The 21,719-nt window shown below is 42.3% G+C and overlaps 2 protein-coding genes across 6 annotated transcripts in view; one reads left to right on the forward strand and one right to left on the reverse strand.

Moving 5' to 3' along the window:
• PON2 (paraoxonase 2) overlaps window positions 1-21,719 on the reverse strand; it is an 86,804-nt gene that overhangs the window by 42,635 nt on the left and 22,450 nt on the right. Inside the window, exon 2 of one of the 3 annotated variants that reach the window (XM_015420213.1) lies at window positions 17,214-17,379. The exons of the other annotated variants lie outside the window; for them this stretch is intronic. The gene's annotated coding sequence lies outside the window, so the exon portion shown is untranslated. The remainder of the gene's footprint in view (window positions 1-17,213; window positions 17,380-21,719) is intronic. 3 annotated transcript variants of the gene reach the window in all.
• Window positions 1,099-21,543, forward strand: ASB4 (ankyrin repeat and SOCS box containing 4). 3 transcript variants are annotated; one of them, XM_015420209.1, is made up of 6 exons: window positions 1,099-1,314; window positions 3,681-3,980; window positions 13,578-14,068; window positions 17,117-17,230; window positions 20,598-20,735; window positions 21,280-21,543. In XM_015420209.1, the coding sequence occupies exons 1-6, from the start codon at window positions 1,137-1,139 to the stop codon at window positions 21,289-21,291; spliced, it is 1,233 nt and encodes a 410-aa protein (XP_015275695.1). In that variant the 5' UTR covers window positions 1,099-1,136; the 3' UTR covers window positions 21,292-21,543. The 3 variants fall into 3 exon arrangements, with proteins under 3 accessions (XP_015275695.1, XP_015275696.1, XP_015275694.1); XM_015420210.1 differs by having other exon boundaries at window positions 21,331-21,543; XM_015420208.1 differs by lacking the exon at window positions 21,280-21,543 and having other exon boundaries at window positions 20,598-20,958.

Here is a 21,719-nt window from a genome sequence, read left to right on the forward strand (position 1 = left end):
GTTTTTAATTTATTTTATTTCATCCTGTACAGTTGCTATGGCTTTTTTGCTAATGCAATATATATATATATATACAGGGCTCTAGTCGGGGGGGAGCTCTCAGGTACGGAGCTCCGGAAGAGAACCTCTAGGGGGCGGGGCCATCACGTGGTGAAGCCCCGCCCCCTTCTTTACCCCGCCCTCTGCTTCGATCCTCATTCCGTTTGGGAATGAGGATGAAGCAGGAGGGTAAGTAGCCGGGCCTTCTGACACACTTCTGGTGATGTCAGGGGGTGTGGCCTTCTGTCACTTCCGGTGATGTCAGGGGGCGTGGCATATGCAAATAAGTTATGCTAATGAGTTATGCTAATGAGCTCCGGCAGCTCTTTTTCTACAACAAGACCCCTGTATATATATATTTAAAGTCAAAACTTCCTGGAGCAATGGAGCAAAAGGGGGGGAGCAGAACAGAGTCCTTTTTTGTTTTGTGTTTTTCATATGTGCATGTGTACATGCGTGCGCATGTGAGTGTGAGTGCCTGTGCACCTGAAAGTCATGGCGACCTCTGGTGACTGACTCCTACTGGGGGGCTGGAGGATATTCAGAGAGGTGGCTGAATAAAGCCTGCCCCTGCCTGCTGCCTCTGGTATTTCAAGGAGGTCTCCCATCCAAGTACTTGCCAGAGTCAACCCTGCTTAGCTTCTAAGATCTGATGAGATTGGGCTTGCCGGGGCTATCCAGGTCAAGGCCAAAACAGACTCTATCAGTGTGGAAGAGCTGAGGATACTGTTTTTCTGTGGTCAAGCTAGGCCAAGAATCCAGATCTGTACATCTTATTACTTTCATTGAGAAAGGCTTTAGACATTTCCAAGTTAATCTTAGGATATTTGCACAGGAATAAAATTTTGATGAATGACTGATTCCTTTGCGCATATTTCTTTATACAGGGATCAGAGTCCTCCTGGTTTCCCTGTTGGAACGAGTAGCTGGAATTCCCTTTATATAAATAGAACAAGCAGATCAGCATTACATAGTGTTAAAATTATCTTTGGGTTTGCAGGCTAATGCACTTTAGAGAAACTAGAGCCCCCCTTTCATGCAGACTGTCAACATACACGCTGCAGCAGTTGAAACAAACACAAACAGTAAAGGGAAACATGGCAGAGAGGATGACACGGGCCTCAACAGCCAAGCTGGTGAAAAATGCTTTTTTGGAGGCTCTGAAATCAAATGACTACAGAAGTCTAGAGGAGTTTTTGATACAAAAGCAAATAGACGTGGATACAGTATTTGAAGTAGAAGATGAGAACCTGCTCTTGGCATCTTACAAACAAGGTAAGAATTGGCACCATGCTTTCAGTTGGTGAAATCAGGAGATCCGGGTTTCATTCCCCTCTCCTCCACATGAAGCCTGCTGGGTGACCTTAGGCCAGTCACAGTTCTCTCAGAACTCTCTCAGCCCCACCTGCCTCACAAGGTGCCTGTTGTGGGGAGAGGAAGGGAGGGAGATTGTAAGCCGCTTTGAGACCCCTTAAGGTAGAGAAAAGCAGGGTATAAAGATCTACTGTTCTTCATTTTGGTATACAGTTCTTTCTAATGATTGAAAATATGAGCCAAAGTATTAAACAGACAGTAAAAAAATAACTGAACAACTGCAAACAGGGAACTCTGAGGAGTTGAAGCTGACATAAAAATCAGAAAACCCTTGTGTGTGCATGTGTGCATTATAGGTGTTAAAATCCCAGTGTGAAGCAATGCTTCCCCATATGTTGGCAATTGAATCCCAAATATATATTCATTATTTTTCAGTCCATTTGCTTTGAAATGCATGTAAAATTAGAAGCTTAAGAGAATGCATTAGCTGCTTGCAAACTCATTTATAAAAAGTTTCCTTATATGTTTGTCCAGCCTGCCCTTGCCTTGCTTTGGCCCGACTGGCCCTGGACGTTCAATACAATGCTGTGTTTGAAGTCACATTTACAATAGTTTCTTTCAGAAAGTAAATTCCGGTAGGAATGGAAGGTGACCCTGGATTTACTTAGCAAGCTCTAGGCCGGGGGGGGGGAGGTGGGGTCAAACATATAGCCTGTGGGCCGGAACTGACATGTCCAGGGCTCTCATCCAGCCTGTGAGCAACTGATCATTACCTTTATTGCCAATTGACAGAGGCTGTGCATTATGTCCTTGTATCTTGTCCCAGTGCTAATGAGTAATGGGCGGCGGAGTGGGAATCAGGGAGCTACTTTAAGGAAATACCGTAAACATGTTTGTATTTTGAGTAGAAAATAACATTGTTAATTGGGATTGCCTGTGTCCAAACTTCGGTTTGGAAAATTCCTGGAAAGGTGGGGGCAGAGTGCGAGAAGGGCAGAGTCTGGGGAGGGAGCTCAGCAGGGATGTGGTGACCTGGGTTTCCCCGACCCTAGTCTGATGCTCTAACCCCTGCACCGTGCTGGGAACAAATAAGATCGTACCTCTGAATTATAAGGTTAAAGTAACTAAAAATAAATCTTGATCTACTTGCTAAGTCATAAACTGTCAATGTATGTAAACATTTTAATAGATTTCATACGGGAAAGGAATTATCACCCGAGTGGAGGTATGGAAGGTAACCATGGCATCCATTTGATCTGTGTAGCACTTGCCTACAGACACCATTGCTGCAATGTGAGCCTCTCTGATCACGTGAAAATGGCCATTATGCTGCCCCAGGGCAGCCTTGGTGTGGGTAGAGACTATGGGAAATAAATATGGGAAATAAACAGGGCTATTTTGGGGCAGGAACGCACAGGAACGGAGTTCCGGCTGGCTCCCGAGTTGGCCACACCCAGCAGGAACTCATTAGCATAACAGGCCACACCCAGCAGTAGAAACTCATTAAAATTGGCTACATTAAGGGTGTGTGGCCTAACATGCAAAGGAGTTCCTGCTACAAAAAAAGGCCCTGGGTTTTGACAACAAACAAGGTAAACAGAATAGGAAGCAAAAGGTGGGTGTGGCTGGATGACCACACTTCTGGTAACATGGGAATGCGGCCTAATATGCTAATGAGTGGTGCAATTAGGGGTGTGGCCTAATGAGTTTCTGCTGCTGGGTATGGCCTATTATGCTAATGAGTTCCTGCTGGACTTTTTCTACAAAAAAAGCCCTGGAAATAAATATGGGAAATAAATATCCCATCAACTGGAAAGGTACTGAGACAAAGGGAAGTGTTTAACTTCAGGGGCTCAGGATTACTGTTTGTCTGGAAGAGAGGAAGCAAGAGTCCTGAAGGGGCTGGATCTTTTCAGCATCATTTTAATTTTTTTAAAAAACTCTTTAATCATTCTCTCCCTTCACACAGTTGGATGCATCATCCTCCGTCCTGGGGAGACAGCTGGACAAGGAATTAATTTTAACAAACTGACAATTCACTCAAATGCATGTATCTCAATCAAACTATCTTTCTTGCACGTGGGATGGTCCCATATCTGGAATAATTTCTCCATTCCAATGAAGGAAGCCAACGAAGCACCCCAGTATTATATGGGTGTTTAGCTGAAATTAATAGGGAGTACGAACACTGGGGATTCATGTGCATGCATACTAAATGATAGGGGATTAGATTCCGTTCAATCAATACCACCCTGCAGAGTACAACATCAGTTCTTAACAATCCCTGGCATGTTGCTTTTTGTAAAATCTATATATTTTTAAAACAGGGTATTGGATGCCGAGTTATAAACTGCAACATTCTTGGGCAACTGGGCTACATCTATCAGTCCTGTATGGGCACCTGGAAAGCCTGAAGGTCCTGTTGAAGTACAAAGCAACAGTCAACTGCAGACCCAATGGGAAAGCAGCAATCCACATAGCGTGTGAGCAAGCCAATCTGGATTGTGTCAACATACTCTGCTGCCATGGTGCAAAGCCTAACTGCTATTCACTAAGTGGGCTTGCGCCTTTGCACTTCTGTTCTACAAAGCTCTCTATGCCTTGTGCCGAGCAGTTGATCTGGAAAGGTAAGTTCACCTCCTGATCTGTCCTGCCTTGTGCCTCCCCAGATTGGTGTGGGGTACCACAGGGATCAGTACTCAGTCCGATACTTTTTAACTTGTTTATTAATTATTTGGAGTTGGGAGTAAGAAGTGAAGTGGCTAAATTTGCAGATGACATGAAGTTGTTTAGGGTGGTGAGAACTAGGGAGAATTGCAAGGCACTCCAAAGGGATTTATCGAGGATGGGCAAGTGGGTGTCAATGTGGCAAATCGGGTTTAATGTGGCCAAGTGCAAAGTGATGCACATTGGAGCCAAAAATCCTAAATATAAATACACATTGATGGGGTCTGAACTGGCAGAGACTGATCAAGAGAGAGATCTTGGAGTTGTAGTAGATAACTCAATGAAAATGTCGAGACAGTGTGCGACTGCAATAAAAAAGGCCAGTGCTATGCTGGGGATTCTTAGGAAGGGAATTGAAAACAGATCAGCCAATATCATAATGCCCCTATATAAACCAATGGTGCAACCTCATTTGAAGTACTATGTACAGGTCACCACACCTCAAAAAGGATATTATAGCATTGGGAAAAGTGCAGAAATGGGCAACTAGAATGATAAAAGGGTTGGAACACTTTCCCTATGAAGAAAGGTTAAAATGCTTGGGGCTCTTTAGCTTGGAGAAACGATGGCTGAGGGGTGACATGATTGAGGTTTACAAGATTATGCATGGGATAGAGCAGGTAGAGAAAGAAATACTTTTCTCCCTTTCTCACAATACAAGAACTTGTGGGCACTCAATGAAATTGCTGAGCAGTCAGAATAGAACAGATAAAAGGAAGTACTTCTTCACCCAAAGAGTGATTAACACATGGTATTCTCTGCCACAGGAAGTGGCAGCAGCTACAAGCATGGACAGGTTCAAGAGGGAATTAGAAAAGTACATGGAACAGAAGTCCATCAGTGGCTATTAGCCACAAGGTATAGATAGGAACTCTCAGGCTGGGACAAGTGATGCACTGTATTCTTGGTGCTTGGGGGGGGGCAACAGTGGGAGGGCTTCTAGTGTCCTGGCCCCACTGCTGGACCTCCTGATGGCACCTGGTATTTTTGGCCACTGTGTGACAGAGAGTTGGACTAGATGGGCTTGATCCAACATTGGCTTCTCTTATGTTCTTTTGAGAGATGACATATTGGAATGATCTCCTAGACTGGGTGTAGTATAGAGCTTGGTGCAAGCAAGGAAACAACACAAGACAGGATTGTTGTGTGTGTGTGCGCGCACTTTTGAGCCTGGAAGTCATGGTGTCTTCTGGTGACCCCTACTGGGGGTTAGACATTTCAGAGAGGTGGATTGATAACCTGCCTCTGCGTCCCGGCCCTGGTATTCCTGCTTAGCTTCCGAGATCTGATGAGATCAGGCTTGCCTGGACTATCCAGGTCAGGACCACAAGGCAGGATTCTTAACCCAAGGCTTGATTCTTCTGGCCTCCTTATAGCCCTGCTCTACCTTATCCTGTATCTTTCTTTCCCCCTCTGACTCTGCCTTTTCCCATTCAGTATGGAGGGGTCTAGTCCACCCAGCAACAGTCTACAGTTCCCCTAGTGGAACAACCTTCTGAACATCAATAATGAAACAAGCTATAGCTATGAAAACTCAGGTGGGCAGGGGGACAATACCTCTCCTTTCACATAAACCAGTATACAAAACAAGTTTGGGCTTTTACTTTCTCTGCTGTTACCCTTTAAAATACAGGAAGGTTCTACACAGGACTGTATTCAAACAGTGCATTGGCCATCCTATACAGTGCGAAATAGCACAGTCCTTCCATGAGCCTCCCCACAATGTTTTAACTGAATCCTTTCTAAAACAAAACAATGGAAATTATGTTCAAGTAACAATTAAATGTATGCTTGCATAGTGAACTTTTACATCTGTACAAATGATTAGTGGTTGGGAGCTTCTTAGGTAAAGATAAAGGTTCCCTTGCTCGAAAGCCAGTCGAATCCGACTCTAGGGTTGCGGTGCTCATCTCCGTTTCAAAGCCGAAGAGCCAGCGCTGTCCGAAGACGTTTCCGTGGTCATGTGGCCGGCATGACTAAACACCAAGGTGCACGGAATGCTGCTACCTTCCCACCGAAGTGGTACCTATCTATCTACTTGCAATTTCTTGCTTTCGAACTGCTAGGTTGGCAGGAGCTGGAACTAGAGACGGGAGCTCACTCCGTCATGCGGCACCCAGGTCTCGAACTGCTGAACTACCGACCTTCCACAGCCTGCAGTTCAGCGTCTTAACCACTTGAGCCACCGCAGTTCCTTTGGGAGCTTCTTAGCACAGGGTTTATAGACTACAGATATTTTATTTATATTGCAAAGGTACTTATTCACTGACAAACCTGTAAATACAACTTTTAGATTCTGCGGCCCTTTCGTATCAGTTCTAACCATGGAGGAGATTCAACGCACGCATAGAGCACAAACCATCTTAATTCCTCCCCCCCCAAGTTAAATAAAATGAATTCAGTGTTTATTATTTGGCAGGGGAATGTGGGTTTGGAGGGAGAATGGCTTTAAGACAATTAATTATTTCAGCTCTGTCAACAGTTTCTTCTTGCTGGAAGATGCACATTCCTGCATTGGGCAGTCAAGTAAATTAATGGTGTCATTTTTATTCCCCATGAAGCTAATAAGGTTGACAGCAGGACTAAGATTGCTACCGTGAGGAATCATAGAGAAGTCCAAGACACTCTTGCAAAATGCCGTGTAAGCTGAATGTACGTGAAATGACATGTTCAAAGCTGACCCACATTCTGGAAGAAGAGCACAAAAGTATTTCTAAAGCAATTCATGATTCTCCTTGAAGGGGAGGACTTTGAATATTGGATTGCTCTGATACAAAGGGAACTGAAGGGAGATTTTATGAAACCCATCAATATACGAACGGTGCAAAGGCGTTCGTCACTTTTGAAAAGCTTAGTTAGGAGGCTCCCAGGCAGCAGGTTTAAAGCCAATGGGATAGAACTGCTGCATGCTGGAATGCTTCTGCCTTCTTGGGGGCCATTCCATTTTTTGCATCCATTGATCCAAGGGCTGGGAAATGCATTTTGCTGCACAGTAATGTTGGCACGATCTGGCAGGAAGAGCTGCACAGACTCAGATATAGCCAGAGTATTACTCAAAACATTTTTTTAAAAGACTTGGAATATTAAAATTGGAAAATAGTCTGCCTTCTTTATGAATGAAACTGTGTGTATGTAAACCTGCCCTGCAATCTGAGGAACACTTGTTAGGGTCATCAAGAGTTAGATCCAATCATCAAAAAGCTCATTATGGAAGGGTACCAAACTTTTCCTAAGGCCAGCACTGCTATTCTTGGAAGAGCAAATAGCTTTTGCTCCAATTCAGTTACTGTTTGCTCACGTGACAGTTACAATATTTATGCAAACCCAAGGAACAGGGTGTGAGGTGTGAATTCTGGCTACAAGTTACTAGTCTGACACCCTTCAGTTTTTACACTGCTGTCTCTAACCCACCATCTCATTAAAGGATGCTACAGGGAGAGAAAGAAACACAACTTTCCTCTGAGGACCAATGGAGTCTGAGCCATGCATATATAAGGGGTGGTGGAGATTTTGGTTAAAATGGTTGATATGTCATATAAATTTAGTTTTGAAGATTGCCTGGAAGATTTGAAGATTTCTGGACACTAGGGTTACCAACTGCCCACTTCCCGGGGTCCTCCCATTGATGTTTAATGAGCTGGTAGGGAAAAATTGGGACAACATCATGCAACATTGTAATGTCATTTCCAGCTGACATCAGCATGTCACATTGCACTCTAGGGATCCTCCAAATCTGTCTGGTAAAAACCATTGAGATCGGGGAGATTCCAAGTGCATTGTGTGAGGTATTTCAGCAGAGGTATTTAACGTTGGGGTATTTAATGCGCCATTCCCATGTGTCTCTGTCCCTCTGGCAGCCATACTGGATGCCTGACAGCTGAAGACATCCATCTTTTATGGATAACCCATAGATAAGCAGGGTATAACAGTTAGACTATCAATCCTCATTCAATGGTGAATGTACTCCTAATAAACATTGGATTGTCTGAGAGAGTTCCACTGTCAGAAATGTTTAAATTCTTAACTCTCATTCCCACAGCCTCCATTTTACAATACCTACATTTTGCAATGATATGAAGTCTCTCTGCAAGTTTCAGTACATGCAATGTTTCTTTAAGAGAAGTACTCAGGAGATCTAGCAAGGGCATTAGTATCAAGAGTGGGAATCAGCAGCCTAGTGGGATTGACATAGAGACAGACAGATAACCTGAGAAGGCCACAGGAGACGAGGACAGCTAGGGTACAGAAACAGAGTTCAGCAAGGTCTAAATTAGGTCTGAGAGTTTGGACCAGGACAGCCCTCGAAGTCTCAGCTAACTCAAAGAGGCACAACACCACAAATTCACTAACTACAGGAGTGTCAGAAAAGTAGAATTACATACTTTGTTATCCTGGATTCTATTCCAGTTTCTTCTTTTACCACAGGAGAGTTCTGATGTAACTATTCTGACACACCACAATAACTTTTCTTTCTCTTTCCATTCTCTGGTACTTGTACTAGTGTTCTGGGTAACTCCAGGCAAGCCTGTTCCAGATATAAATGTGCACTTAATCTAGTTAGCTTTCCTATATCAGAACATTTAACTACTAGCTTTAGGTACATTCTGGGTATTGTACAAAAGTTAATACTGTTAAAGAATCTCTGCTTCCATTGCACCTTTTATTAAAGTATAACTATTGCATTCTTAATATATCTATATTAACAAAATCATATCAACAAAATTACACGAGTCGATAAAAGTTTCTTACCCCCAAAGATAAGGGGTCACAGAGAAGGAGCCCCTTCTTAGAAGAAGCTCTCAATCAATTCAATTTCCCATATGTATAGGCTTTTAGCATCATTAACATCATTATATAAAATCTTAGTTCATTTTAACTGCTTTTTATCTTAACAAAGTCTGTTTTAAATCAGTGATTACAAGTTTCTCATACACAGTACTATCTTTTGGCTCTCAGCCAACACACCTGTCTTTGAACCATATCTCAACTTCTGTGAAGTTTGACCTTCCTGCCATACTCCAGCACTTCTGCACCTGGACCTCAACACATCGAATACATATGTTGATATGACTTAGGACGCTTCTATCTATACAAGGCCAAATAATTATGTTACTACATTGTTCTCTTGTCCCTCTCCAAGACAATTCTGTACTGGGTCTCTAGGCTCTCTATTTGGCATGCTTTACTGAGAGACCAGGCTAGCTCTGGTTTTGTGCACAAAGTCATTTTCTATCCTCCTCCTCCTCCTCCTCTTTGTTAATCGCCCTATCTCTGCTTGTGCAGGGTTCTGGGTGACGTGCAACAAAAAGGCACAGAGCCATAAAACAAATATACAAAACATTAAAATTCCAAGAATAACAACATTAAAATAAGAAAGTTAAAAGTTCCAATAATAACAACATGCCTGACAGCTGAAGACATCCATCTTTCATGGATAACCCATAGATAAGCAGTGTATAAGAAAGTTAAAAGATGACCAGGTTAGAAAGAAGTCCAAGATGGCATCCCTAGAAATTACATCCTGATTCTGGACTACCTGGCCATTTATGGGCAGGGGAAGAGGAAGCACAAGATCAGAATTAGGGGGAGGGAGAAAGAGAAAGGGTGCCAGTCATGATAGGATACCATTGCTGTCCTCAACCAATAGCCTGGTGGATCATCTCTGCCTTGATTTTTTTTTAGTCAAGCTCAGCAACTCTTCCCCTACATTTCTGGGCATCACTGTGACACTAGATTCCCACAGGCAACAGAAATGACTGCTAGTCTTCCTCAGCTATGATTAGTGGGGGTGCTAACTCTGGCTTGGGAAATTCCTGGAGTGGAACATGGGGAGCGGTGCAATTTGGGGAGGGAAGGAACCTCTGTGGGGTACAGTGCCATGGAGTCCACCCTCCAAAACAGCCATTATTCTCCAGGGGAGTTGATCCCTGCAGTCTGGAGATCAGTTGTAATGCAGGTAGGAATCCAGGTGCCAACTGAAGGTTGGCCACTCTAACAAAGGCAAGGAGGATGGGTATGTACTTTTGAGGGGGTCCAGAGCAGCTACAGATGAACTCCAAGCAGCTCCATTATTACAACAAAACAAAACAAAAAGAAATCAAAGCTAATCTCTGAATTTCTGGTAAATTTAGAGCTTCCCTTCTTGATGTCCATTGTGGACTCGCTTATATAACTCTCCTATGTATGCAATATTGGCCAGCGTTAGTGAGAAATTCTGCTGAAGTATCAGTAGAAACAGGTTCCTTCTTTATCCTCATCTCCATAGACATGGCTGGCTTCTGCTAGTATAGATTCATTCAGACCATTACAGCATGTTTAAACAGGATTTTGGGTTGGGGGGGGGCAGGTACACACATTCAGCACAGATGACTCTCCACAAACATATGAAGGCTCACAGATACAGAAATCTGAGTTAATCTTGGCTAAATTTTGATAATCCACCAAAGTTGTCTTGCCTCCATTATTTCCTCGCTCCCTTAATGTATAGAAGCCTTTGAGACCTTTCTTTTCCTTGCCCTGAGGCACACAGAGAACTAAGCATCAATGGATACTAGAGCTCATTCATTCTTTGTATTTATATTTATACCCCACGTTTCCTCCAAAAGGCTCTGAGTGGTGTACACAGAAGGAGTGATTCCGTTTCCCCTTTCACAACAACCCTGTGAAAAGGGTTAGGCTGAGAAGGAATGACTGTCCTGAGGTCGCCCAGTGCAGTGAGCTTCACAGCCGAAGCAGGGATTTGAACCCAGGTCTTCAAAGGCCAATCTGAAGCAGTGTTACCCAGCCTGTGGGTCCAGAGCCACCAGTGGGTTGAGAACACCTGTGGAAGTGGGTTCCAGCTTATTGCAGTTTTATTGATTTGTGCATGTTATTTTTTTGGGGGGGGGGCGGTGACGGTGGGTGTCATCATATCAAGTAAATTTGGACTTGTGCATATTGCAGTCTACACTATACCCAAAGGGTTGGGAAGCACTGATCTAAAGAACTGTATCCCAAGAAACCCGTGTGGCAAGCCTGATACTCAGGCTGCCACCTACTGGCTGTCCCTCTCCTTAAGGCAGCTCACCTGGCACCAGCCAGAGCCACTGTCTTTTCTACTGTAGCTCCCACTCTGTGCAACAAACTCCCTGAGAGACGAGGGATAGGCCATCTCTACAAAGGGATGTGTATTTGCTAAGCCTTTCCATAAAATATAGACTACAGACATTATTTTATTCTGTATGCTTTCCATTGTGATTTGAAGGCTGCCTTAGACCATGAGAAATGCAGGGTATAAATACTTATATAATAACCCCCTGTAACACCCTGGCTCTCTGCATATTGCAGTCTACATTCATAGCTATCCAGGGCATTGAAACTGTAGGGCTCATTATTTTTGTGTGTGTTTTTTTTACCATATAGCTAAGGCAGCTCAAGTTCAGATTTGCCAGGTACAGAGAAAAAGTAAACGAGAGCCTTTATATGTGTATTGCTACTGGAGTATAGACACTCATGGTCCACTAGATGGGGTTGTTGTTTCAGCTAAAATATAAATAGGGGGTTAAATGAGCGGCTATGGCTGCATTGGACTTGGCATGATTTCTATGTTGTAAGCACTTCTGTATAGGAAATAATGTACAGCCTGTGTGAAGACCGTAATGTATGATAAATACTTAAGGTGTTTGCTCTGAACAATGCAGAATACACACACACACACACACACGCAATTGTTGCATGTTAAAATCTTCATGTGGCTTACCTGCTTTTTTACTTTTAGATGGAAATGTTTTCATGAAAGAAGCAGGGCGTAGGATCTGAAGTGCATATTGAGAAATATTATCACAATGCCTAATGTTATGTAAGGATGGGCACGAACTGCATTTTTGTGGTTTGGTTTGGTTCATGGTTTGTGGTTCAGCCTATACAAACTGGGAGGTTGGTTCATGACTGCCGTTTTCTGCTCCCCGCTGCTTTTCATGGGGAGCAGAAAGCAGTGGTTTAAATGGCCCCAAGCCATTTAAACCAAACAGCAGAGCATCCCTGCCGCTCAGTTGCTTTTTGTGAAGAGCAGAAAGCAGGAGTTTAAATGGCTTGACGCCATTAAACCCCTGCTTTCTGCTCTTCATGAACCACTGTGAACTGCCATGAACTGCACCAAAATTCATGAAAGTTCATGGTAGTTCTTTAGTTTGTGAACACTGCGTCACAAGCTGCCCAAAATCTGTGACAAACTTTAGTTTGTGAACCAGTTCATGCTTATCCCTAATGTTACGCTCTCACGGCTGTGCTAGCTCGGTATGAGAGATGGCATACAGAATGCCTCCCCTCCAGTCAAAAACTCACCATGTAAGAGTCTCACTATGCCAGGGAGAAAAGTTCTAGTTTAGCTTTCTCCCTATCACATTGAGATTTTATACACATTTTGGATGTCTGTATACAAACATGGGGATCCAAATGTGCTTTCTGAAGTGGAACAATCTCCGGAGGGTAGGGTTGTCAGCTCTGGTTTGGGAAATTCATGGAACCTGGGGAAGGAAGGGAGTTTATCAGGGATGTGATGCTATAGATTCTACCCCTTGAAGCCACCATTTCCTCCAGGAGGACCTCGTGATTCCACAAGAACTCCAGGAGGGTTATACACTCATGATAGTCTGTCATTATTTTGGAAGCTCTGAAACCCTTCCTTATCTAAGACAGTTTAGTGTCTCTAAGTAAAGATTCTGAGGGAATGTTTAAAATTTTTAAAGTATTAATCCTGGTAAACATTACACTTAACCAGAAAAAAGGTTATTATAGTATTACAGAGCTCAGAAAATATGTATATTTTGAAAACCGGGTGTGCAGACAAAGAGAATTGCAGCGGAAAGCAGACTATGGAAGAAGACTGGCAACATTTCTGACAGACATACAGCCATATTAGAGGGAAGGGCTGTGGTGCAGAGGCAGAGCCTCTGCTTTTCATGCAGGAAGTCCCAGGTTCAATCTCTGGCATTTCCGGTAGAAAGGAACAGGAAGTAGGTGATGTGAAAGACCTCAGCCTGAGACCCTGGAAAGCTGCTTCTCGTCGGAGTAGACAATACTGACCTTGAGAGATCAAGAATCTGATTCAGTATAAGGAAGTTTTCATGTGTGTTCTCCCTTGGAATAAACTCAAAAGAAACCTGTTTTTGTTTTCAGCACAAGACAAATTTATACAGTGCAGATTGGTCAGCCCTTGTGTTAGTCACAATTCTCCCTTGGAATAAACGCAAAAGAAACCTGTTTTCGTTTTCAACACAGTACAGATTGGTCAGCCCTTGTGTTAGTCACAAACTTTGCTCCTCCCCTTTTCAGAAGGGGAGTTTTTAAAAAAACTGTTTCACTGTAGGAGAAGCAGCTTTACAGATGTCCCAAACCTTACTCTCCCATATTCTTGAAGCAACTTTAAAAAATGAAAACAAAACTGCAAATCTGAACATCTGAACTCAGGCTAAATGTGCATCTTTCCAACTTTTTCCTTTTATTTTCCTTTCAAAAAGGTGCAGATGTGAATATAAAAACAAACAATCCAGAGGAAGAAACTCCCCTCCACACAGTTGCTCGTTCTGGCATCCCTGAAATGGTGGCATTTTATGTAGAGCAGGGTGCTACAGTTGATGCTACTAATGCCCACAGTGAAACTCCATTGGCTTGCGCAGTCTACTGGGCCTGCAACATTAGGGAACAGACATACAGCACGGCTCACCATCTGATCTGTAGGATGTTGCTCGACTACAAAGCTGAAGTTAATTCGCGGGACGAGGACTTCAGAACACCACTCCATAAGGCTGCCTGGAACTGTGACTGTGTACTGATAGACATGCTGCTTGAGGCAGGAGCAGAACCCAACCTGATGGATGACAACGGCTGCGGTCCTTTGCAGTATGTTCTCAAGGTGACATCGGTGCGGCCAAGTGCCCAGCATGAAATTTGTTACCAGTTGCTTCTCAATTATGGAGCTGCCAGGATATATCCTCCACAATTCCATAAGGTGAACATTTAGTCTTGGTGTATGTGCAGTTGTACTTCTGTAAATTGAGTGACAGGGAACAGTGTGACAGAGGTGCGCCATCTCCAGAACAGGGCTTGAACCAGTGCCAATTCAGTTTGGAGATTGGGAGTGTAATCCTAAACTCTTCCATTAAAGTAAATTGGTTTACAAGGATATAACCATGTTTAGGATGTCAGTGTTGATGTTGTAACATACAGTTTTACAGCAAGCTCCTATACATCATCATAAGACTATCATCTGGTTCCCCTAAAGCCAGAGAGTAGGCCAATCCTCTTTCTTGCTTTTAGACAAGATTATAGTTTAATTCACATTGTAATCTCTGTGCTGGCGAAAAAGAAATCCACCATGAGCCAGGTTTTTGGGGAGGTTGGGTAGAAATAGTTGAAATAAATATGGCTATACTTTATAACTGCTGCTCTTCCACCTTGGATATATGCACTCAAAAGTTAATATGAGGTTAATATTTTTATTTATACCCAACATCTCCCCAATGGTGACCCAAAGCAGTTTATCACATCCTTTCCCTTCTGACTTTATCTTTGTGAGGTAGGTTAGGTTGAAAGAATGTTACAGGCCCAAGGCCTCCCAGTGAGCTTGCATGACTATATGCAATTCTCTCAGCTAGCCATTACACCGCACCAGCTCTCTCTTAAAGAATGAAATGCATGTAATTATAAATGCATGTAAATGAAATGCATGTAATTATTCCTGCCCACAATGTGGCTAGCTGTTCTGCAATAGCTGCTGCACCCCTCCAGTCAAAAACTCACCATGTAAGAAAATCCACTATGCCAAGGAGAAACGTTCTAGTTTAGCTTTCTCCCTATCACATTGAGATTTTATACAACTGGCAGAGACTGATCAAGAGAGAGATCTTGGAGTTGTAGTAGATAACTCACTGAAAATGTCGAGACAGTGTGTGACTGCAATAAAGAAGGCCAATGCTATGCTGGGGATTATTAGGAAGGGTATTGTAAACAGATCAGCCAATATCATAATGCCCCTATATAAATCAATGGTGAGACCTCATTTGGAATACTGTGTGCAATTCTGGTCACCACACCTTAAAAAGGATATTATAGCTTTGGAAAAAGTGCAGAAAAGGGCAACTCAAAAGATAAAAGGGTTGGAACACTTTCCCTATGAGGAAAGGTTAAAGCACTTAGGGCTCTTTAGCTTGGAGAAACGACGACTGAGGGGTGACATGATTGAGGTTTATAAGATTATGCATGGGAAAGAGCAGGTAGAGAAAGAGGTACTTTTCTCCCTTTCTCACAATACAAGAACCCGTGGGCACTCCATGAAATTGCTGAGCGGTCGGGTTAGAACGGATAAAAGGAAGTACTTCTTCACCCAAAGAGTGATTAACACATGGAATTCACTGCCACAGGAAGTGGTGGCGGCTACAAGCATGGACGGCTTCAAAAGGGAATTAGATAAGCATATGGAGCAGAGGTCCATCAGTGGCTATTAGCCACAAGGTATAGATGGGTTAAGGCACCAGCTTTTCAACAACAGTTTATATTTCTAATAGTGAGACAATATGCCTTATGCCGCTTGCAGTGCTATCCTAAGGTTGTTCTTTAGACTTTCCTGGAAAAGGTGGCTTGAGGGCTATAGCCAGTCATGACCATTGTGGTTTTCTTATGCAAAATAATTTTTCTTAGTATCTGTTACAGAAAGATATGCTTTATGGTTTACATTCTTGTGAAGGTCGTGACACATAGTGAGGTGCTTGTACTGAGCTGCAATCAGATGTATGAGTCAGAGCCAGAGTTAGCATTACATGTAGTAAAGGAGGAGTTGTGTACCAGGCAAGGTGAGAAATGCCTTGCCATGGATGGATGGAGAGATACAGGATGAGGAGCAAGCGGGCACAGGGTTTAGCTCTCCTTATCCATGCATTCCCATTTTTATAAAAAAGCAAACCCTTCTATCCCCTATATGAGCATCTGGGGAAAGGAGGGAAAAGGTAATTCATATGCCAGTTCTCCCTAGACCTTCTCTGTAATGTGGTATGTATAATGCAATGCTATGCAGTTATTCTGATTTCAACCCACAGAAATCAATGGCTATAGCCAGGAGTAAGGCTGCATAGGATTGCACTGGTCATTGCCACAGTTCCCTCTAAGTTGTGCTATTTTTAAACTTTGGGGGGGGGGGTTTGAGGAAAGGCACCAGCAGCTATGCTGCAAATTTGGTGCCTCTGCCTCAATAAAACAGCCCCTCAGAGCCCCAGATACCCTTGGATTGATTCTCCTTTTATAGCTTATAGGGCCCATTGACTGTAATGGCCCCCATAGGTTTAATGGAGCCAGAAAAAATTGGTTGTTTCTTTTTTGCACACCCCTATTATGCTTTTCAGTATGATTTGTAAGCTGCCTTGAGTCACAGGGAAAAGTGGGATATAAATATTTGAATAAATAAGTAGTTTGGGCAGGTTGATAACATTTAAGCAACTTCCTGTTTGTTAGGTTAGGCAGGGTTCTGAGATCATGGCCTACAAAAACCCCATTCCATTTTTACAGGATCGATGGTGGCAAGGACTTTGGTAACCTCCCAGAGTTATTATATGGTGACTATCACCTGCCAACAACCATGGGTATTCTGCGAAAGAAAGAACTGCATTCACTGAACAGCAATTCCAAAATGCACATATTAAGTCTTCTGTAAGACATTTTTTTTAGTCTTGCATAATTTATTCTGCTCCTATGATTTAGGCTTTCAATTAATTAAGAATTCCTTTTTGCAAGGAAGAGTATGATGGAGGGAGGAGGCATAGAATAATTTCTACGGTGACAAACTTCTCTTCATAACCTTGAGGACTAGATATGGTTTTTTTAAAGTACAAACAAAGCTGAAATTCTCAAAATACCACCTTACATAATAGGTTCTTCACTCTCATGGCAATCTGTAGGTGCAAAGGCAAGTGTCAATACTTCTACGAAGGAGATGGTTTCAGAGAGAAAAGGTTGCTAGAGAACAGTAACATCCCAACCAGGTGGGGGCCTGTCTTTCTGTTTGCAGGTTCTGCAGAGCTGTTACTCCTATCCCAAAGTAATTGAGGTCATTGCGAATTCATATGAACACATTAAGTCCACATCAAAATGGAGAGCAGCCGTACCTGATGATGTCTTTGAGGTAAATGTTTAATGGAGTCTTGGGACCAGCCGCTTAAGCCAAGTGGGGTTCAATCCGAGAAATTAAAGCACGTGCTTATTTCCTTTCACTGAAGTCCGCAAGGCTCAGAAGTACTTAACTTCATCCATATTATTCTGCAGCTTCAGTGACTGGAAAGAAAGTTTGCAGTGGTTATGGAGAAAATATTGGCTGTCTCAAAAAAGCTCAGTCACTAAAACTGCTCCCACAGATTAAGGATTCTCTGTTTCCCTGTCATCACTGCTGTGAATGCAGAAGTATTAGTACTAGCTGTAGAGCATCCCCATGGGAGATTTATGTGCATTTTCTTCCTCCAGCTGCCACTGTGTTTCCCCATCACTGCCACTGGAGGGTATTTTTGGACCTTTAAAAAATTGGTGATTCCAATTGTGCTCTAGTGTTACAACATTATAATTATATATTGCTATGGTCTGGGTTCCTCTGAATTTCCAACAAGCATTTCCCCCCACAATGTGAAAGGCTAGAGATTTTTTGTTTAAAACAAATAACTAGGGATTCAGAAGAAGTAGTAGATTATGGCAATAGATTGTCTGGAATCACAGACTGGCTCTGGGATCATGGCCTACAACCAGATATACAGAAATATCCAGTCATGTTAAGTGTTTTCAACCAGCAGATTAGCTTAAATCCCTTGAGATCTCCAAATATCAGAGAATCTTTAACCTGGCACACTTTAATGCTCTACTTTCAACCCTCCTGGAAGGCAGATACCACTGTGTGCCACTTCCTCAACAGCTTTGGCCATGTCATACAGGGAAAGTAGAGTCTATTGAACATGTTCTGCTGCATTGCCCATTCTATAATAACATCCAACAACAGTATATTTCGCCAATTTTGTCAACTTTACTGAGAAGATCTGAACAAGTTTATGTCTCTCTCCTCTTTGCAGACTCTTCCCTGGAGATAACTAATAAAGTTGCCAAATTCTCCCTATGGGTGCGTGAGATATGCAAGTGGTGGATTGAGACCCAATAATTTTCCCTGTCTGACAGAGGAGGGTATTATCTTCTCTGTCCCCCTCTTAATCCGTGCTCATTGTTTTGTACTTGTTGCACTGCATGTGTATTCTTTTTTACTACTGTTGACTCTCCGGAGCTGATTTTGTATCAAAATAAAATCTAACTTGAACATAATGTCATAATGCTATAGCAATCTAGGAATTACTGATTTTTTAAAAGCCTGAAAAGGATCTCTGATGCATAAGAGAAAATGGTGGCCACAGGGGGAGCTGAGCCAAGAAAAACAGTGCCAGTGTTGGTGGAACCTTCAAATGCACACCTTCCCATCCACAGTTTGACTATGATCTTTACAATAAGATTGTATCAAACCAGGTTTGGCAAAGTTCGTAGCAAAACAGGGGGAAATCCAGAAACTGGACAATTAAGAGACAATGTAATATCTATGGACGTTTTGAAGAAACCTGCTCCAATTTGGCTGCCAAACCAGAGGAGAACCTTTATGTGGAAACAACTTTAAAAAGTAATTCTGTGGGACAGCTGTGTTAGATGGTTGCAACAAAAACAAAAAGGCTGTGGCATCTTAAAGATGGAACACATTTATATAAACGGAGGCCTTTAAGAAATGATGTATCTATTATTACTAAAATATTTATAGACTGCATTCCCCCACATCGTGGGTCTAGGTTCAGCAACAATGCCATCTGGATAGAGGTGATTTCTGGAGAGCCTCTGTGAAGGTAAAATGGACAGACTCCATTCTATGGATTATTAGGAAAGCAAATAAAAATAAGACAGCCAATGTTGTAATGCCCTTCTATAAATCTATAGTGCAGCCACATTTGGAATACTGTGTACAGTTTTGGTCTTGATACTGCAAAGCTGGAACATGTACAGAACCATAGGGGGGGAAAGCCTAACGAGAGGGGACCTGGGAAAAATTTATAAAATTATCTGTGGAGAACAGAAGATGGATAGAGAGAAGCTTTTCTCCCTCTTTGATAATACTATGACTCAAGGTTACCTGAGGCAGCTGATGGGCAATAAATTCAAGAAAGACAGAAGGGAATAACTTTTGATTCAAGAAGTGGTTACATTGTGGTATTCCATGCCAGTGAATGTAATGATGGACATGAGCAAAGAAGGCTGTTAACAGGGATTCATGGAGGATATGTTAATCAATGGCTACTAATTATGGTGACTGAAGGAAACCTTCATAGTCATCAAACCTCAGAATACCATTGCTAGGAGGTAATACTGAAGGAACACCTTGGCCTTGAGGCCCTGATTGTTGGCCCTCTAGAACAGCTGACTAACCACTATGGGAAACAAGATGCTGGTATGATCAAACATCTTCTATGTTACTACAATTTTTTTTTACATCAAGTCACAGCTGTCTTATGGTGAGCCTGTGAGGTTTTAAGGCAGAAGACATTCAGAGGTGGTTTGCCATTGCCTGCCTCCATGTCACAACCCTGGTATTCTTTGGTGGTCTTCCTTCCATATACTGACCTATTCCATATATGGCCAATCCCTGGTTACCTTCTGAGATCTTACAAGATCAGGCTAGCCTGGGACCAGGTCATGTGTTATTAAGATTGCCTGACAGGAAATAAAGAGGCCTGACTGGTTCATTCTTGGAATGGGGTGGGGAAGGGGGGTGGAGAGAACTTAGAGGAAGAAACTTGTAGAGAGAGAGCTGAAGTCAGTTCTTTGGAGGTGACAATCTAGAAAATGTTTCCACAGTGTCATTACAACATTGAGGCAGTGTTGTCATTCCTTCAAGGAAAATAACAGCTGTTCCAGAGCGGAATACAACCTGTGGAGTGGTTAAGAACCTGTTTGGTGGAAGAATTCCTTCCTTTTGTTCCTTGGCTCTTAGGGAACTTCTACTGTTGTGAGGAAACCTTTACATGAAGAGAGACCTATATATGCGTACCATCTCAACCATGGCTCTGTTGGGACATTTCCCATCTGTCATTATATAAAGAGAGCACCTGGACCCTTATGGAATTTGTGAACAGGGCCCAAAGGCCATGTTTCTCTCTCTCTCTTTGGGACTGCTCAATATAATCCCCTAGACTCACCTTTATTTTTCACTATGTTTCCAGTTCTTGCTTATTAGAATTATAGATCTCTCTCTCTGATTAGAGACACTGAACTATTTGAGATGAAAGGAAACACTCTTCTCTTCTTTTACACCAAAGTGACTTGGAAGGTCAAAATAGTTGGCTTCAGACTATTTTAGAGATCACTAAAGGAACTGTGAAAAAATATAGTGCTGAAAATGGAAAACATGTTTTTTTCAGTCTTTGGATATGTACAGGAGAGAGATGATATTGATCTAACCATGTTTTATTTTATCCTTGCAGTTGTACAGGGATTTCTACGAGTCTCTTTTTGAGGTGTGTGGAAATACACCAAGATCACTCAAGCATTTAGCTAGATGTGCTATTCGCAGAACAATGTTCAATAAATGCCACAAGGGAATCCCCTCTCTTCTCATTCCAGTAAGTCTGAAGAACTATTTGCTTTTAGAACCAGAAGGAATAATATACTAATGTTTGTCAGAGACATTTCCAATAAACTAATTTATAATACTGATGTACTCACATGGAAGGAGTTAAAATCAAGGTTTCAGTGACAAGACCAGTTCAAAACTTTATACAGAGGGTCTGAGTTCATGTAGCTGTGAATCACATAAAGTGTTTAAAGCTACTGGGCACTGGAGCCTTTTCATAATATGATATATTTTACTCACACATCCAAACCAATAACAGGGAAAAAGGAATTAGGTCAGCTTTTCCACCTGCTCTCAGATTTATGTAATGACTGAGCTACATGTATCAGTGCTTTCAAAAATCTAGCTTTCATTGATCCATACAAAGCAAATGACGTGAAGAGGATGTGATTAGAGACCATGACTTCATTTGATTAACCTTTGGAACTAAGAACTAATCCCAATATAGACATCTGAAGGCCAGCCATTCCTTAAAAGAATTTGCTGAGATTGGCACACCAGTAATGTTTTTTATGGCCTCTCAATCCTACCAGATGATTTCTTGAAGAAGCCGTTTCCCTAATTAAAGCTGCATCCTTTCCTAGTGAGGACAGGTTATTGGAGCTACCTCAGCCTTCAAAACAACAGGCAACCTCAAGAACAGAAATGGAGGAAAGTGAATGCTTCACAAATGACTCCTGCCTCTTCCTGAAAGTAGCTTCCCCTCATTTCACCAGAGACTCACAAAGCCTTCCTTCCTTCTTAGAGATCTTGCAAAAGCAAATTTCAGTCTTCTTTTCCTAACCTTGAGACCATGGTGTCATAGTGGAGATATATTTATTCCATATTTGACATACTGAGGAATATTTCTTCCTATTTAATGTCATCTGTCCTTTGATATTGTTCTGCCAACTATCTTCTTCTACTGTCTATTCAGGAGAATAGGACTGAGACAAAGGTAAAGTACAAAAATAATCATGTCTGGTGACATTTG

The sequence above is a fragment of the Gekko japonicus genome, unplaced genomic scaffold (genome assembly GCF_001447785.1).
Source record: "Gekko japonicus isolate JY-2015 unplaced genomic scaffold, Gekko_japonicus_V1.1 scaffold154, whole genome shotgun sequence".
In the NCBI taxonomy this organism is placed as follows: domain Eukaryota; kingdom Metazoa; phylum Chordata; class Lepidosauria; order Squamata; family Gekkonidae; genus Gekko; species Gekko japonicus.

Bases quoted from the DNA above. Each gene is read 5' to 3' on its own strand.
- ASB4 (XM_015420208.1), top strand. From the start codon at position 1,137: ATGGCAGAGAGGATGACACGGGCCTCAACAGCCAAGCTGGTGAAAAAT. The intron at 3,981-13,577 runs GTAAGTTCACCT...CCTTTCAAAAAG, and splicing joins CGAGCAGTTGATCTGGAAAG to GTGCAGATGTGAATATAAAA. The intron at 17,231-20,597 runs GTAAATGTTTAA...TTATCCTTGCAG, and splicing joins TACCTGATGATGTCTTTGAG to TTGTACAGGGATTTCTACGA.